The 18225-nt window shown below is 36.2% G+C and overlaps 1 protein-coding gene across 1 annotated transcript; it reads right to left on the bottom strand.

Annotated features, from left to right (window-relative positions):
• Window positions 1-1085: 1085 nt before the first annotated feature.
• On the bottom strand, window positions 1086-14779 carry LOC126714950 (WAT1-related protein At5g40230-like). The gene is made up of 7 exons (XM_050415367.1): window positions 14570-14779; window positions 14393-14458; window positions 14179-14292; window positions 2231-2471; window positions 1960-2118; window positions 1739-1887; window positions 1086-1283 (listed from the first exon to the last, which is right to left on the bottom strand). Exons 1-7 carry the CDS (start codon window positions 14758-14760, stop codon window positions 1115-1117), a joined length of 1089 nt encoding a protein of 362 aa, XP_050271324.1. The 5' UTR covers window positions 14761-14779; the 3' UTR covers window positions 1086-1114.
• Between the last annotated feature and the right edge of the window lie 3446 nt (window positions 14780-18225).

Genomic DNA, 18225 nt, shown 5'->3' with positions numbered 1-18225 from the left:
TTTTTTTTTAATAAATATTTTTATTGTGATAAATCTCTAAATTTCTGAATATGGTGGCCCAAGGAGTGAATAATTTCTCCTGTAAAAGAGAAGATTATAACCTAGGAACTCATTAGGTCTTGAATGAAGAATAATTGATTTGCCTTGTTTTATGCCATACTCACGAGTTATTATAGATAGAGTACTCCAGCAGTGTAATAAATATTTACTATCTCTTCCATCTCATATAATAATGGATTCCACTAATTAAATATGCATGGTTGGATCCGCTATTCATATGAGAAGAGAGAGTACATATTTATGGAATACTCTATGCCTATATAGTATTAGTTATATTAGTTTTAGGAAGAATCAACAACTACTTGCGTACTCTAAAAAAAATTCTCCCTTTTCAGGCCTAGGACATTATAGTTCTAGGAAGAAGAAAGAATCAACTTCTAGTTGTGTACTCTAAAGAATGAAAAATTATTAGTTATATTAGTTTTTCTTTTGTTTGATTAGCACTAGATTTTTTTCCAAGGTCTTGTTTGGGTGCATAGTCTCTTCTTTTTTAAGAGAACTAGAATTTCTCTCACCCATTGTTATAAGATAAGTATTGTGTCTACAATATTTTTATAACACTTTTACAACAAATCATAGCTAGAAAGTTGTTGTTGGTTCTAAAATTAAATCCATAACTTAAATTACTTTTTTGCCCACTCATAACAACTAATAACAACCTGACACATAAGATTTGTTATGAAAGTCTTGTAAAAATATTGTGGACATAACATTTCTCTTTCTATAATAATTGAATTTATTATTATTTTTTTTATAAAAAACAATAATTTGCACTAAAGCGGTTTCATTTTAAGATAATTTCATCTAACATTATTATACAAAGTAACAGGAAAATTAACAGATCCTCAATTTGCATGCGTACAACACACCTTTATGCATAGGAACAGTTTTAGTAGTTTGCTTCGTGCTAGTTTTGGATCCTGTGAAATTGTCGAACCTTTTGCAGAGGTTTTTGTTCCTCTTATTATAGTGGCAGGAACAAATCTGAAAATAATTTAGGGGGAGCTCTGACCCCAGAGAAGAAATTCAACTCCAGTGAGCACCTTAATTTGGTCTAATCAGTGCCATTATTTGAAGATCCCAGGTTGCTATCCAACAAAGGGGTCTTACTATCTGATGAAGATCCCAGGCTAACACAGCAAGAGTCCTCACTCAAATCTTCTTTAGCTTTTGCCCATATGACAGCATAAAACCCAATTGATAATATAATTGCTCCAATGATACTGCAACATTAGTAAGAAAAGATGGTCAATGAATTGTTAAAAGATAAAAACTAACGGAGGTACTAGCTGATATCATTCTTCTCGATCAGAAATCTAATTTTCTGTTGGAAGAACAAACGTGATTTAAAAATACGAACACATTTTTCTAGAAATGTACTTAGTATTGTTAGGGGTGGCAATACTGTATTGTTAATGTATAAAATTAATGAACTTCTGGTATGAGTGTTAGGAGTGAATGCATGTACTAATTAATTATGAAGGTTCTAAATAGATCTAATTTAGCCTATAAATATCCATTTATCTACTCACTTGTAGAAAGCCAAAAACATAAATGAACTTGTTTTTCAGTGCTTCCAAAATATTTGCGTGTTCTAGTGTTTAAAAGGGGGGAAATGTAATGTGTGTATCTTTTGTGCATGCACGTACACTTGCTTTAGCGAGAGAGAATGGTGTACCTCCCAAGATAGAGAGCATCACCAAGGAATATGACACCCATAGCAGCTGCAATGGCTATTGACAATGGCTTGAAGATTGATACATACACAGGCCCCTTCAAGTGCAAGCCCCATGTGTGAACAATAGTGCTTAATGATAAACCAATTCCCTGATATATGAGAGAATGAAAGTTAGACATTATCAATAGCCAGATTATCCTTTTGTAGTCCACGTATCTTACCGAGTATACGATAGCGGCTAGTGCTATATTTGGCCTTAGTCTAAAAGCACTAAAGTTCCTTTCTGCTATTAAACATACTGGTGCAGATACAATTGTCGCAAACAAGAAGTATAGAAAGACCAGAGTGAACTCTGCTGGATATATCTTCATAACTTGGGCCTGTAAAATGCCACAAAATTTAAATTTAGCTTATATATTTGTCTCTTTCGTTGAGTTTGCCAAATCTCATGCTAAAACACTGAGATTTCAAAGAATTGCCTCAATAAAGTACCTGAACAATGAACCAGATTGAAGTCAGAAGATACTCAACTGCAAGTAAAAGGCCACCTATGACCCATTTGGTTTGTGATGAGCCCAATGGAAAATGATGTGGAAGGGGTGGTGCTTGAGATGCGATTGATATGATTGTAGGGCCCTCGTAGAAAACTACTATCAATGCACCTGATATTGATACTAAAGTTCCCATGATTTTAGCCTGAGTGATTGAGCTTCTCAAAGCTAGAACTTCCATCCTTATCGAAGTACCCATAAAGAGGTGAGGAAAGAATAAAATTTGGTGATAGTAGTTAAACATAAACGTATTCTACTTGGTGATTTAAGAAATGAGTAATATTATATGTCCACGACATTTTCATAACAAATCCAAAATAATAAATTATTACTAGTGGGAATTTGAGCTCGTACCATTGATATCACTTTTTTACTCACTAGTAACAATTTGCTACTTAAAATTTATTGTGGATATAACATTATTTTTAAGGGCAAATTACAATTTTTCCACTTGTGATTTGACTGAAATTTAAGTTGCCTACTTATGGTTTGAAATTTGACACTTTATCCACTTGAAATCAGCTCAGTTAGATTTCTATAATCCACTTCTGTTAAAAACATAGTTAAATATGTAATTTTGCTTCACTTTTATGTTTTTGTCCTTCAAAAATATAAAAAACATAAAAATATAAGATCAAAAACTGTCCATTGCAACACTTGTATCATAGAATTTCAAAACGCATGTAGGCAACTTAAAGTTTGGTAAAATCTTAGATGGGTAAAATATCAAAATTTTAACCATAAGTGGGCAACTAAAATTCAGCCAAACCACAGGTGGGTAAGTTATAATTTACCTAATAAATAAATTACTACATGGACGGCAAGATAAATCAAATCAATATTATAGCGCCTTAGGGAAAGGAAAAATATCAAATTTACAAAGTATAGACTAAATTCATAAAAGATGTATTATATCCACTATGCTGCATTTAGACAATCTCGTATTCATAAGGAACAGGTGCAATAAGGAAGTTTAAATCTTGTCGCAAACCAAAAATAGATAAATGAAGACTCAAAATAACACACCAAGCAGGAAAATTAAAAAATATATTAGGATTCAGATTTGTGTTATCAAATCCCTCTATCAAATGTGTGTCAATGAGGGATGTAATTATCGTATTTTTCTTAGGTAAAGTGTTGAATTTGGAGTTGCTTGAAAATCTCAAGTTGAAGAAGGTTTGCTTGAGTAAACTCATATACCTTGCTCGGGTGATGATCATTAAAATGAAGTAGAGATTTCTCTTAATCCTTGCTTGACCAAGGTTATAGATTTTGCAATCTTAATTCTACTCAAAGACTGTTTTAACCTAATATTTATCTATATTTATGAAAGTTCAAATATGTGTATAAACACCCTTGAACGTTTAGACCCCCAAATTACAACTTATCCAATTCAAGCATTATGTCAAACAACTAGTGTGCGGAAAATTAACATAAGCTATAATATGGAATTAGAAAAACTATCTAAGCCAAATTAAAATCACAACCCACAGCAGATAATAAAAGGCAAAGATAAAAGGGAAGGAAGATGCAAACACAAAGACAACACGCGATGTGTTATCGAAGAGGAAACCGAAGCTCTCGGCGTAAAACCTCTCTGCCGCCCTCCAAGCGGTAAACAATCCACTAGAAAATGTAGTTGGGATACATGGACAGCAATAGACCCTCCAAGCCTAATCTACCTAGTGCACCTAAGCCCTCCAAGCTTCTTGCTCCTACGAGGTTGCGCCGAACCTTTTTCTTTTCTAACTTCCCAGATTCCGCTACTAGACCGTAGCATCAACCAATGTAGATTGGTTCCTTCCTAGCTGCTTCCCAGAAATCCAAACAGCCCTCTCACAGTGATGAATATGGTGAGAACAAGGTTTGGTAAAATGCCTCTCAAGGATTTGACAATGGAAAGGAAGAGAGTTGAGGAATTTGAAGAGACTCTAATGTATAGATTGTGGGTAAATCAATCTTGTTTTTTTTAAGGGTTTCTCTCTTAAAATTCTCTCTGAAAGCTCTCTTACATTTGTGGGTAAAAGGGGTATTTATATTGGAGTGAGAGAGGAATGTGGAACGTTAGGATTTACAAAATAGGGGTGGCTCGCGGCTTGACCTCGCGCGAGATCCAGTCGCGAGATAACCGTATGGCCAGTTGTCCTGTTTTGTCCTGTAGTGCTCCAGCTAGCATGACTGTTCACCTTCTAGCATGCTTGGCACGTGTGCTGCGTCTGGCGGCTTGAAGCCGCGAGTCACCCGCGAGGACAAGTCGCGAGTCTCTGTTTTCTTGCACACTCTTGAGCAAATTTCACTCTATCTCACTCACTATCCTTACAACAAGCCTACCTAAATACAGGGTTACTAAATGCTGAAATACAAGCAAAGTTGGCATGGAATAAAGCCAATAAAATGGTTGATTAAATTCAACCTTCCAATCTCCCCCTTTGGCTATTCCATGACAAAATCCTAAAACAGACTCTAGACTTAACATGTGAGTTGGGAACAGTTGAACAAAACTCACTCACACCTAGCTCTAGAAGCTGTGAAGCACTTGAATCATAAGAACATGAAACTCCTGAAACACAACAATACACCATGATCATTGTATGTAGAAAAACATGAAATGCATATGAAACAAGCTTAAGGTGATCAAGCAAAGATGAAGTGAAGATTCAAAACAAGGCTTGATCAACTAAGTAATCACCACAAGGTAGTGATCACAGTGCTCATTCACACTTGGAATGAACACTTGAACATACAACTTAACAAGAACAAGGCAAGATACTTGTATGCTCAACACTCAACCAATGCATAATACACAAAATATATGCATCAAGGAACAATCTTTCAAGGGCACAAGAGTGACAGTACATAAATCAAAATGCAAGACATTTAGATAGAAGTACTGATTTCAACATAGCATAAAATGCTGCATTAAGCAAGGTACAAATCATAAAGCCTACAGAATATGCATAAAAACATTAACCCTAAAAGCTTACATAAGCACATGGGTACAAACAGGTACAAAACACAATATATCAACTTAAACTGAATAAAATATAACAACTTAAACTGAAGAAGAATGCAAAAACACTCCCCCTTAGGTAATATCCTCCCCCTCTGATCAGGCCTATCACTCCCCATTTTTGTCATGGAATAGGCTATACATCCTCTTCTAGCCTTCTTTGAATTTGATCCAATTGAGTTTGAAGTGAAGTAAACTTCATATCCCATCGAGTGCTGTGATGGTGTAGAGTAGATGTGAGACCAGACATCTTTATATTCAACTCGTGTACAGAGGATACAATGTGATCAAGTTTTTCATCAAGGGAGAGAGTGCTGAAATGAGAGCCACTGTGAGATGCAGAAGTTTCTAGTTTGGCTCTCTTCCGACTATGTCCAATGCTTGCATTGAATGTACGCATGTTGATTGGACTCAGTTTCGAGAGAGGAGATTCATCTACCGTTGGATAAATTCCCTTGAGTTTCAAGATCCTTGAAATGAGACAGCAGAAAGGAATGCATGTTCGGGACTCAGTTCGTAGAACCGTTTTGCGCAGAACATGAAAGATATGAGCACAAATGTCAATTTCTACATCAGAAATTAGATCATAAAGAAACAAAGCACGTCCGAGGTTCATATACCCAGTACTTGATAAAGGGTACAAATTGTGAAACATCACAATTGTAAGCACTCTCAGTTTTGGAGGAAGAGAGGAAACACTGATGGATTTTCCATTGGGTGAGAACTCCAAGTCTTGTCCAAAACTTTCCTTGAGAAGCTCCTCATCAGGACAAAGATCATCATAAACCGGTGAGTGTCGGAATATTGGTCTGTTGATGTGAAGGATTTCTGCCAGATATGCAGGAGAGACTGAAAAGCTCTTTTTCCTAATCCAGCACTTAAGTTCATATTCTTCCACAATCGCATTGGCATAAAATTCCTTTACCAAATCTTCATACGCGTCATCTTGATCAGAGAGAAGGTAATTCCAGTCCTTGTGAGCAAACCATTTCGGAATGTCAGTGTCATGAAGTGATGATTGATCCACAGTTCTTTCTAGTAATGTTGTAGCATTTTGGAAATAATTTTCATAAGACTGATAGGCTGCATAGGATCTGAACTTGTTGGGATCGAATCTCTTTGATGAAGAACGAGTCTCTTTTGTTTGAGGTGGGTAGTCATCAACATCAATGACGTGTTCCTTCCCTTTGGAATTGCCTCCTTTCACTACTGATTTCTTGAATGGTGACATGTCTAGTCTGAATCATGAATAGAGGAAATGACAGAACACAATCCAACAGACATTATTAGCAGTGGGTTAGTGGTATTATAGGGATAATGAAGAAACCCTAATAGCTAGATGAAAATGACCAGAAAATAGCAATGAAGGACAAAAATGGCCTAAATGTAGCTACATAGTAGAGTGGGTCAGATTAAATCCACACAATCAGCTTAGAAAAACACACAGTCAACACAGGAACATTTTGAATCAACACATCAACAACGGATCAGACAAGATGAGAAACCAACAAATAACAAACCCTAGCTAAGCACATGAGGAAGAACAAAACCAACAATTTAATAAAGCTCAAAACTGAAACAATAGCTTCCACAGGCTAAGCATGGACAAAGAGTAACTGCCAAACTAAAAACCCATCTCAAAATGACAAACAAATGCGAATAATCCAGAGGGAAAAACATAAAAACAAGTAAAATAGAGTTCAAGACAGAAAACCCATACCTGTTACTTGAAGATTTTTGAGCTGAAAGAGACAACAATGGAGTTTGAAAAATGGGTGCACGGAGTGTTTGGGAAGGAGATAGTTGAGAAAGAAGATGAACAGTCACAAAAGTTCGAGGGAAAACTGAAAAAGATTTAAAAACTGCCCCTATTTTTGCCAAACACGCGTTTTTTGCGACTGAAGAGAGTCGTCACAAAGTCGCCAGTTCAAACCGCCAAAACACTCAAAGATAAAAGTTTGAAAAATTTTTCTAAGTGTTTTTCGCGACTGGAAGGTCTACCTGCGAGGGAATAGCGAGCTGAGCCGCAAAAATCTCTGAGTAACCCTCGCAACTGGACCTTCCACTCGCGAACAACTTGCCAAAAATGACCTGCGAAGACGCGACTGAAGCTCGCGACTTAACTTACCCGCGACTGAGTCGCCAAAACAGGGCAAAAATGGATTTTTGAAATATTCAGATTTTTTTAAACAAAATACTTTCCAAAAACACCTAAAACATTCAAAAATCTTTTTATGCTTGAATTAACAAAGATTGAGCATGTGAAAACACATTTCATCAAGTACAATCACACAAATGAATATGGCATTTATTGAATATAAACTTATGTGTTGTGTGTGGATATCGACAATGAGATGGTCCTTAGTCTAATATGAAGCTTCGATGATCAATTCAACCAAGGCATACACAATTAGCACTAGATCATGTGATCCATCTCAATTATAGAAATATGTATATATGACCTCCCACAAAACTTGATAACATATCTTGAAGCTTTACATTTGACTCCACTTTCAATCATAACATTTGATCTTTTTGATCTTTTGAGACAATCACCTCTCATTGTGAGAGTGATATTTTATATTTCACTTCAAATGAACTAGCCTTTGGTTTTTTGAATAAACAATCACTTTAATTTTAGGTCGCTTACCCTTTTTCCTAGTCGAATACTAGAGTGTGCGACAGACTTTTGCAGCTCAATATCTCTTTTCATTTGGAGATTTACATTTGGTGAGCTCTTTTTAGCAAGAACAAAAATAAAGAGTAGGAAGATATATAGACACAAGTCTATGCATGTCTCAAGATCATCATAACCATTCACTAATCATTCATGACAAGTTTGAAGATCTATTTACAACAATCACATAGATTTCAAGATTTCTCCCACAGTGATATGAGTGCAAAGAAACAAGCAATGCTCGATAATGCACAAAGCCATTAGCACAAAGGTACAAGGCAAAACAGGTTTTGAGACAAAAGCTCAACAATGTCAATCAAACTTTTTGATTTTCTAATTTTTATGTGATTTTTGGATTTTTGACACTAGAAGAAAAAGATTGACCAAACATAAAAAGGAGCAACAATATTCACAAATAGACAAACAATCAATAATCATGCTGCACAAAGAACTAACAAAGTAGTGTGTGCCCCAACACAAACAAGCTTATCATATTATAAATATGTGAAGCACACATCACACAAGAGAGTCAAGGAATTGTACCAACACCAATGGTCTTACGGAGTGATTCAAACCGTGGACCATCGAGAGGCTTGGTGAAGATGTCCGCCTTTTGATTGTCGGTGTGTATGAACTCGAGACACACAACTCTTTCCTCTATCAGATCTCGAATGAAATGGTAACGTATCTCTATGTGTTTAGATTTTGAATGCTGGACAGGATTTTTGGAAAGATTGATGGCACTGGTGTTGTCACAGAAGACACACATCGTCTCTTGAGGAATTCCATAGTCATGAAGTAATATTTTCATCCAAAGAAGCTGAGTGCAGCAACTTCCAGCGGCGATGTATTCTGTTTCAGCAGTAGATAGAGACACGAAATTTTGTTTCTTGCTCATCCACGAGACAAGATTGTTACCAAGGTAGAAATAGCCGCCTGAAGTACTTTTCCGATCGTCTACACTACCAGCCCAGTCAGCATCTGAATACCCGGCAAGACAAGCATTTGAGTCTTTTGAATACCACAGACCATAGTTTGAAGTACCATTCACATATCGAATGATTCACTTAGCAGCAGTCAGGTGAGATTCCTTCGGATTAGCTTGGTATCTGGCACAAACGCCAACACTGAATGCAATGTCCGGTCTACTGGCTGTAAGATAGAGTAAACTCCCAATGATACTCCTATATAAGGTAGGACTTACTTCTACTCCAGAAGAATCAACATTCAGTTTAGTGGATGAGCTCATGGGAGTGGAAGCATGTTTTTTGGAGTCTAGTCCAAACTTCTTGACAATGTTTCTAGCATAGTTCTCTTGTGAAACAAATATACCCTCCTTCTGTTGTTTGACTTAAAGACCCAAGAAAAATGTGAGTTCCCCCACCATACTCATCTCAAATTCCTTCTTCATCTCCTCAGAAAATTCAATAGCACGATCTTCAATGGTTGCCCCAAACACTATGTCATCAACATAAACTTGTGCCACAAGGAGATAATCTTCATCATTTTTGACAAACAGAGTTCGGTCGGCATACCCCCTTTTGAATCCTCTATCTAGAAGGTAATGTGTAAGCCGATCATACCAGGCTCTAGGCGCTTGTTTTAAGCCATAAAGGGCTTTCTTCAATCTCAATACATGATCTGGAAAGTGAGGATCCTCAAATCCTTTTGGTTGCTCAACAAACACTTCTTCATTTAGATATCCATTCAGAAATGCACACTTTACATCCATTTGATAGAGTTTGAAGTTCAAAGTGCATGCAATGGACATGAGAATTCGAATGGATTCGAGTCTTGCCACATGAGCGAAGGATTCATCAAAGTCTACTCCTTCTACTTGAGTGTATCCTTGAGCTACTAACCGAGATTTGTTTCGAATTTTCTCTCCATCTTCATCAGTTTTGTTTTTGAAAATCCATTTTGTGCCTATGACATGAACGTTTTCAGGCCTTGGAGCAAGTTCCCACACATCATTCCTCACAAACTGATTCAGCTCTTCATGCATTGACTCAGCCCAATTCTCATCTTGAAGGGCCTCTTCTACCCTTTTTGGTTCAAATTGCGCAAGATAGCAGTGATATGTTACATGATTGGCTAACAGGATGTTTCCTTTTCTAAGGCAAAGACCTTCATCTAGAGACCCTATGATGTTGCTTTCCGGATGGTTCTTAATTACTCTTGAAGATGGCTTCTTTGATGTGGAGACTTCATCACTTCGAGAGATAGGAGGATGAACTTCCAGAGGAGTAAGAGGACTTGATGTTCTAGATATCGATCTCGTTTCCATTCTTGGGTTGATGGGAGTCGATTCTTCTTCTAGTGTAGGTTCTTCACCTTATATATCAAGAGCTTCGACCTCAACATCGGGCTCTTTGGTGCTCGGCCCTTCTCCATCATCAATCATCTCCACCTTAGATAAGGCATCATCAATCTTGACATTGATGGACTCCATCACTGTCTTAGTTCTCTTGTTAAAAACTCTATACGCTCGACTCGTAGTAGAGTACCCAAGAAAAATACCCTCATCACTTCTCGCATCAAACTTCCCAAGATTCTCCCAATCATTTAGGATATAGCATTTACTTCCAAACACCCGGAAATACTTCACTCTAGGCTTCTTTCTATTCCAAATCTCATAGGCGGTCTTCTTTGTTCCTACTCGGAAAAATATTCTATTGCCAATGTGACACGAGGTGTTGACAGCTTCTCCCCAAAATTTTTGAGGTATTTGCTTGTTAAGCAACATGACTCTTGCCATTTCCTGAATCACCCGATTTTTCCTCTCTACCACTCCATTTTGTTGTGGAGTTTTGGGGGCTGAAAATTCTCTTTTGATTCCATTCTTTTCACAGAAAGACTCGAATCTTGCATTCTCAAATTCCCTCCCATGATCACTTCTAATTTTGGCAATAGGGACCCCTTTTTCGTTTTGTAGTTTCTTGCATAGAATCTCCAACCTCTCACATGCTTCTGATTTTTCTCTAAGGAATTCAACCCAAGTGTATCTTGAGTAATCATCCATAATGACCATAATGTATCTCTTTCTCCTTAGGCTTTCAGTTCTGGTAGGCCCCATTAGATCAACATGAAGTAACTCCAAACACTGAGAAGTAGCAATCACATTCACCTTGTGATGACTTGCCTTTGTTTGCTTTCCCATGCACCACAAACGGTCTTCTTCACCTTTCCAAACTTAGGAAGTCCCTCAACTGCTTCAAGTTTGGACACTTTAGCTACTTGTTTGAAATTGGCATGCCCAAATCTGTGATGCCACAGCTCCAACATATCCACACGAGCACTTCTACACAAAATGGGTGCCATGGGAACTATTCCATAACAGTTATCTGTAGTCCGATTTCCCTCCAAAACTTGAATCCCATCTTCATTGATGATCAAGCATCCCTTCTTAGAGAATTGTACCGGGAAATCATCATCACAAATTTGAGTGATGCTCAGCAGATTTGCCTTCAGCCCTTTTATGTATAACACATCTTTCAACAGTGGTAATCCAGGTATCTCAATAGTTCCTTTGCCTAGGACTTGAGCATGACTTCCATCACCAAAGGTCACATAGTCACCAACCTTTTCTTTGAGTGTCTTAAACAGTGACTTATCCCCTGTCATATGGCGAGAACAACTACTGTCAAGATACCACAAACATGCATTAAACACCTTCAATGAGGTATGCACAAATAAGCTCACATGAGACAAACATTCTTGACCTTCAAACAAAAACTTATTATCAGTTTTCATGCTTCTTTCAGATTGACTTTTCATTTTCAGACTCTCAATCATCTCACACAACATTCTATTCTTTCTTTTATATTTCTTAATCAATGATTTAGATTCAGATATGCTACTGTGTAAGACATGATTCTGATTTTCAAAATATTCTAGCATGTGAACAAATATCCTAGCATGTTTCTTAGTTTTTAACAACTCTACAAGATCATTAGTAAAACACCCTTCAGACATATGCATAGAGTCATTTTCACAAACACTTAAGCTACAATTCAGCATGGTATTTTCCATAACAGCTACCATAACACAGGGGTCTAGGATCACACTAAGGTAATAAAACCACAACAAGTGTACCCGTTCTGATACCAATTGAAAGTTCAAATATGTGTATAAACACTCTTGAACGTTTAGACCATCAAATTACAACTTATCCAATTCAAGCATTATGTCAAACAACTAGTGTGCGGAAAATTAACATAAGCTATAATATAGAATTGGAAAAACTATCTAAGCCAAATTAAAATCACAACCCACAGCAGATAATAAAAGGCAAAGATAAAAGGGAAGGAAGATGCAAACACAAAGACAACACGCGGTGTGTTATCGAAGAGGAAACAGAAGCTCTCGGCGTAAAACCTCTCCGCCGCCCTCTAAGCGGTAAACAATCCACTAGAAAATGTAGTTGGGATACATGGATAGCAATAGACCCTCCAAGCCTAATCTACCCAGTGCACCTAAACCCTCCAAGCTTCTTGCTCCAACGAGGTTGCGCCGAACCTTTTTCTTTTCTAGCTTCCCGGATTCCGCTACTAGACCGTAGCATCAACCAATGTAGATTGATTCCTTCCTAACTGCTTCCCAGAAATCCAAACAGCTCTCTCACAGTGATGAATATAGTGAGAACAAGGTTTGGTAAAATGCCTCTCAAGGATTTGACAATGGAGAGGAAGAGAGTTGAGGAATTTGAAGAGACTCTAATGTATAGATTATGGGTGAATCAATCTTGTTTTTCTTTAGGATTTCTCTCTTAAAATTCTCTCTGGAAGCTCTCTTACATTTGTGGGTAAAAGGGGTATTTATACTGGAGTGAGAGAGGAATGTGAAAAGTCAGGATTTACAAAACAGGGGTGGCTTGCGGCTTGACTGAGTTGCGAGATCCAGTCGCGAGATAACCGTATGGCCAGTTGTTCTGTTTTGCCCTGTAGTGCTCCAGCTAGCATGATTGTTCACCTTCTAGCATGCTTGGCACGTGTGCTGCGTCTGGCGGCTTGAAGCCGCGAGTCACCGGCGAGGACAAGCTGCGAGTCTCTGTTTTCTTGTACACTCTTGAGCAAACTTCACTCTATCTCACTCGCTACCCTTACAACAAACCCACCTAAATACAGGGTTACTAAATGCTGAAATACAAGCAAATTTGGCACGGAATAAAGCCAATAAAATGGTTGATTAAATTCAACCTTACAATTTAAATGCCCTTGGTTTCGTTGGATTGGTTGATTGGATGCTCACCTTTAATTACTTCATCATTGTGTTCATTAAACTCTTACCAATTAAATTAGTTCAAGTGACAATTAATTTGATTATTAGATCAATGGGGTCAAAATTAGATTTCTCAAAAGTTTTGACTTCTTGCACCATCGATATCCTTTTAAGACCTTTGTTCATTTCGTAATTCTTAATTTGTACCAAAAACTGACATTTAATCAATCATCTACATTGCCCAAACACGATAAAAAACCAGCAAATATATTATATTATTCCTTTAGCTTTCATAAGCTAGAGATATTTGTCATTGTTGAAAAACATGATGATTAAACAATTCTTATATTTTTTTTAATCTTTGTTTAAATTGTGTTAATGTGGGTGAACACCAATCCCATATCATCACTAGGTGGTAGAGAGGAAGGATGGAATGATGGTTTATAAGTGTTTAATATATTGTAAGATTCAATTAGTTTAATTAATAAAGTTACGTGGGACCGATTGAAATATATATATATATATAATATAATATAATATGATACAATTATATAAGAAGAAAAAAAGAGAGGAAAACATTAAATGCTTACAATAAGTTTTACTGCGTTATATTTTACAAACTGATGTGATAATGAATATGAATGTGACACATCAATTTATAAATTTAATATAATAAAACTTGTAGTAAAATGTTAACCTTAGCTCTAATCCCTAAAAACTTTCAAAACTCTAGTTTTATAATTTCAATTTTTAACTTAGGTGTAATCTTTCTTAAAAATTGATAATGAAGTTGTTACAAAAATAGATAATAAAAAGGAAGAAGTAAAGTGATATGAGTGATAATTTCATGTAAAAATCAATGACGATCTACTATTATAATTTGTGAAAAATATTACATCTCTATGATCAAAAATACTAAAATCAAACTTGTTTAAAAAAAGAAGAAGAAGAAGGCTTAGAAAGGCTTAGAAAGAAAAGAAACCTGAAAATGACTGCAAGTATGAAGGTAAAAGCCGGAGTGAGGTTGCTGACCGCTGAAGCAAGAGTCGGTGAACTGTATTCTATACCTATATACTCAGATAACCGAGCTAGAAACCTGCCCTCCGGCCCAACATAAATCTTATATCATCATGTCCAAATCTCAGATTATCTAAATCAAATAGCAAAAACATTTTGGGTAATATTCTCGTACATACCCAATCACTCCAAGTAGGAAAATTCTATAGAGGAGAGACAACTGGAATGTAGGAAGCCCTGTTGTTCTACATGTATCAAATAAAAAAAAAATATATATCCTTCTGTCAAATTATTTTTATTTTAATATATTTTTTTCTTTGGGGGTATGATATAGAAAAGCAGGTTAAGAGAAATACCGGCGAAAGATGAAGACCAAGGGAAGAAGAACAATAGTAGCAATGGCAAAGGAATAGAAAACAAAGTCGTAGTAGCTTAACCCTTTCAAAGTTGCTGCTTTATATAAGGTGTTTACGCCGACGTTAGTGCATTCTACTGCAACCATGGCTGAAAACGGCAGAACATCCTTGTACCAATAGCTACTTGCCATCTCTCTCTCTCTCTCTCTCTCTCTCTCTCAATGATTTCTATGTATCTTAAATAGATGAGTAAACAAGAATCTCCCCCAATGGGTATTTACTATATAATTCTCCACGAAACATCATTGGTTTTCCTTTCAATGAATAGCTAGACATTGACATAATCAATTGTTTTATTTCGGTGGAAGACATGCATAATTGATTTGTTGGTGATGGTCATTTATTTAATACTAACTTCTCATGCTTTCGTGAAATACTACAGATTTTTCTTTAAGCATGTGATTATTTATAGATACAACATTTTTACAATAAAAATAAGGGTTCTCATTAGGGCTCACATAGTGGAGTGGGCTCACACAGTGGCTCACACAGTGGAGTAGTGTCTCTAAGTTCATATAGGATTATCGGGAAAATCAGTGCTAGTCACATCTACGCTATACTTCAAAATGATTAATTATAATTGAAGCTTTTTGTAGTTATTAATAAAATCTTGTTCAACTCAATATATGCTAGATGTGAGACTCATCACATACCCATACAATCAATCAAATTATTAGTTCATCATATTGAACAAAAGAGGACAACACGTATTGAAGAGAACAAAATTTTTTCCAGGGCGCAAGTCACACTTGCTTATTTTTGCCTTCGCCCTTCTCCATCAATTGACCTTTAACAAGACACACATCAACTCACATAAATATACTTGCACACCTCATTTCTTGACACCTACACACACTAACTCTTGACTTTCTTTTCTTCACTTCACACACCTCACCTCATCACTTCACCTCTACATATTTATATATGGGTTACCCTCACTTCACATTTCACCTCACCTCACCTCACTTCTTATCTTTCTTTCACCAACCTTCTAGACAAGTTAAGAATATGTGGCTGAGGTTGAGAATGTTAAGAAAAACCACCACACTTTTAGTGGTGAGAGTTTTGCATATATATATATATATATATAGTCATTTATAGATTGTATAACGTAATTAAACATAAATGTTGATTACAAAATAAGTGGAAAGAATTAGCTAAACAAGCTCCTATGATTGAGGGTCAGAGTTTGCACATATGGAAAGCCTTAGGTTATGGCAAAGGATCCTCAACAGAGGTTAAATTATGTCGTGAAGCTCTAGAGAATTCCGGAGAGAGAGATTAAGAGAAACTCAAGAAATTTCAAAAGATGAGAGTTAGTGTTGATTTCTAACACATCACACAATACTTCACTTTCCTTAAGGCCAATCAGTGAGCCCAAGCCCTCACTGCATGAAGCCTAAGACTTCACCATACGAAGTGCCTTTGTCTAACAACTCAGCCTAAGACTTCACTTGTAAATGCAGCGTGAATAATTTCTGAACCTTTCATTTTCTTGTGGATAGAATTTACTGCACGCATTTAAATGTGCTCTGGGTGCAAGCACATTACACATGCATGTATGCGTTGCACAGTTTAGTCCCATGAAAGTCATAATACTTTCGAGACAGATGTTTCATTATCACGTACTGTTGACAATATCATAGTTAACATTTTCGTTGGCAAGTGAATGAGATAAAATCTGAAGTTCTTAGTTCACCTCGCCTTCCTTGGTAAATACAACCTTGGCGTTTGTCTTAATTCTTGGACCCCAAATAATGCTGATCACTGAAGCTACAGTTACATTTTATAGAGACTGCTGAGTGCTGACAATTCTGTCATTTTACTTTGCTGATGGTACTAAGATACGTGTCCAAATGGGTTTCCTTTAGAAAGATTCCCTACACTATTTTAAAAAATAAAAAAATGATACGAGTGAGGCACATTTGATGTTTACAGGTATGTGCTGTGAGCTGCTCAATGTATGGAAATTAATTGAACCTGGAAAATTAGCTGACGGAAATGATCTTCTTTGATCCCTCAAAGTTGTGTGTGTAATATAAGGTGTGCTCTGACTAGTGACCACAAGCAAATTCATATAATTCTCTATACTACAACTGGGTGCTGTAGAATTTGTAGCATGCTTTGACACAATAGCTCACATTAGCCTTATACCTCTTGAGCTTTATAGCTCTGCAATAGAGGGGTCTTTTGGGTGGTCGATGGTGATTTCAGGCAACCAACTCCATTGTCTACGCCAATATCCTCTTTGTTTTTCCCCACATTACAGTGTAGAAACTGATAGATATTATTGTTGCTAGCTCCAATAAGACTGTAGAGAAAATCATCTAAACAATAAGCTAATTAAGAGTGATTCTGTATGATTAATTAGTGCATCACTAAACTACAGTTGCGTGTTGCTTATAGCTAAATTCATAGCATCTATTTCAATGATTTGTTTTTACCATATATATTCCTTTGGGTAATTATGGTATACATAAATTAAAGAAACAACTAGAACAAGAGGGAATTGAGTTATCAATGCAACAAAACTTGGTTGCTTTGGAGATTCGCATGATTTTACTTCTACTCCTTCCCTCACTTACAAATTCAACCGGATGTGCTTGTTTTCATAATAGGCTAATAATTGGTTCACACTTTTAGATGTGAAACGTTTTACATAATGGTCAGACTTCTAGGTCAAATATGAGATAAACATATTTTACAAATGTTATGAAAGAATGTGGGTATATGATGTGAAAGAGTGTGAACACTATTGGATATGTAAAAAAATCAAAGCCGTCAAAACATAGAAAAATAAATTGTACCAAATGACATTCAAATATAGTATTGAATTACTTCATAGTGTTTCCAATAAAGATACCCATGGTTCAAATCCCCCTTCACAAATATTGAATTAAAAAAAAAAGTTTTGAGTTATGTTTGCACTCTAAAACCCAAAACCAACCTGACCAGAGAGACATTCTAAATAAATAAAAAGCATGACTAGAGCCTACACTTGATTCAAGATTCATATACAAAATTTGAGGGTTTTTATTTTTTTAATTTTAATTTTTTATATGAATAATACTATATTATTTGAAAGAAAGAGGAGTGGGATGCCTGTGTCCATCTCCATTCTCCGAGACAAATACCTAAGAAATGGTAAGGACAATGGCAGAGCTAGGATTTGAGTTGAAAGGAGGCAAAATTTGTATATGATATTTGCACTTTCACAAAAGAAGAAAAAGGTCAAATATTATAATAGTTAAGTACAAATGAGTTTTATCAAGTTTCATGATGAATTGTGGCTTTCCAAGCAGTGCACTTTGCTTTCCACATTGGTATGCAAGACTGCATTTTTGAAGGGATTGATCAGGGCCTTTTTGCTAAGGTATAGTAGGGAAACATTAAAACTTATGTGTAAGGCATGCTAATAGAGGACTTATAGTTACTTATTTGTTCACTTAGAAGGTAGAGTTATGCTCTGTTTCAAGACTAATGAAACAAAGTGGAGTTTTAGTTGGCTAAATTATCATTAAATGTGATTGAGTAGAGCTTTTGATTAGATGAAATTCCTCACATGATAAAAAAGATCTTTGATCTAGATTGCTATT

This window comes from Quercus robur, chromosome 2 (genome assembly GCF_932294415.1).
Source record: "Quercus robur chromosome 2, dhQueRobu3.1, whole genome shotgun sequence".
In the NCBI taxonomy this organism is placed as follows: domain Eukaryota; kingdom Viridiplantae; phylum Streptophyta; class Magnoliopsida; order Fagales; family Fagaceae; genus Quercus; species Quercus robur.
This window is presented reverse-complemented; position numbering and strand designations above follow the sequence as displayed.

Coding starts and splice junctions, on each gene's coding strand:
- LOC126714950 (XM_050415367.1), bottom strand. CDS start 14,760: ATGGCAAGTAGCTATTGGTACAAGGATGTTCTGCCGTTTTCAGCCATG. Junction 14,293..14,392: donor TTCCTACTTGGAGTGATTGG/GTATGTACGAGA, acceptor GCCGGAGGGCAG/GTTTCTAGCTCGGTTATCTG. Junction 2,119..2,230: donor CAATCTGGTTCATTGTTCAG/GTACTTTATTGA, acceptor GGCATTTTACAG/GCCCAAGTTATGAAGATATA.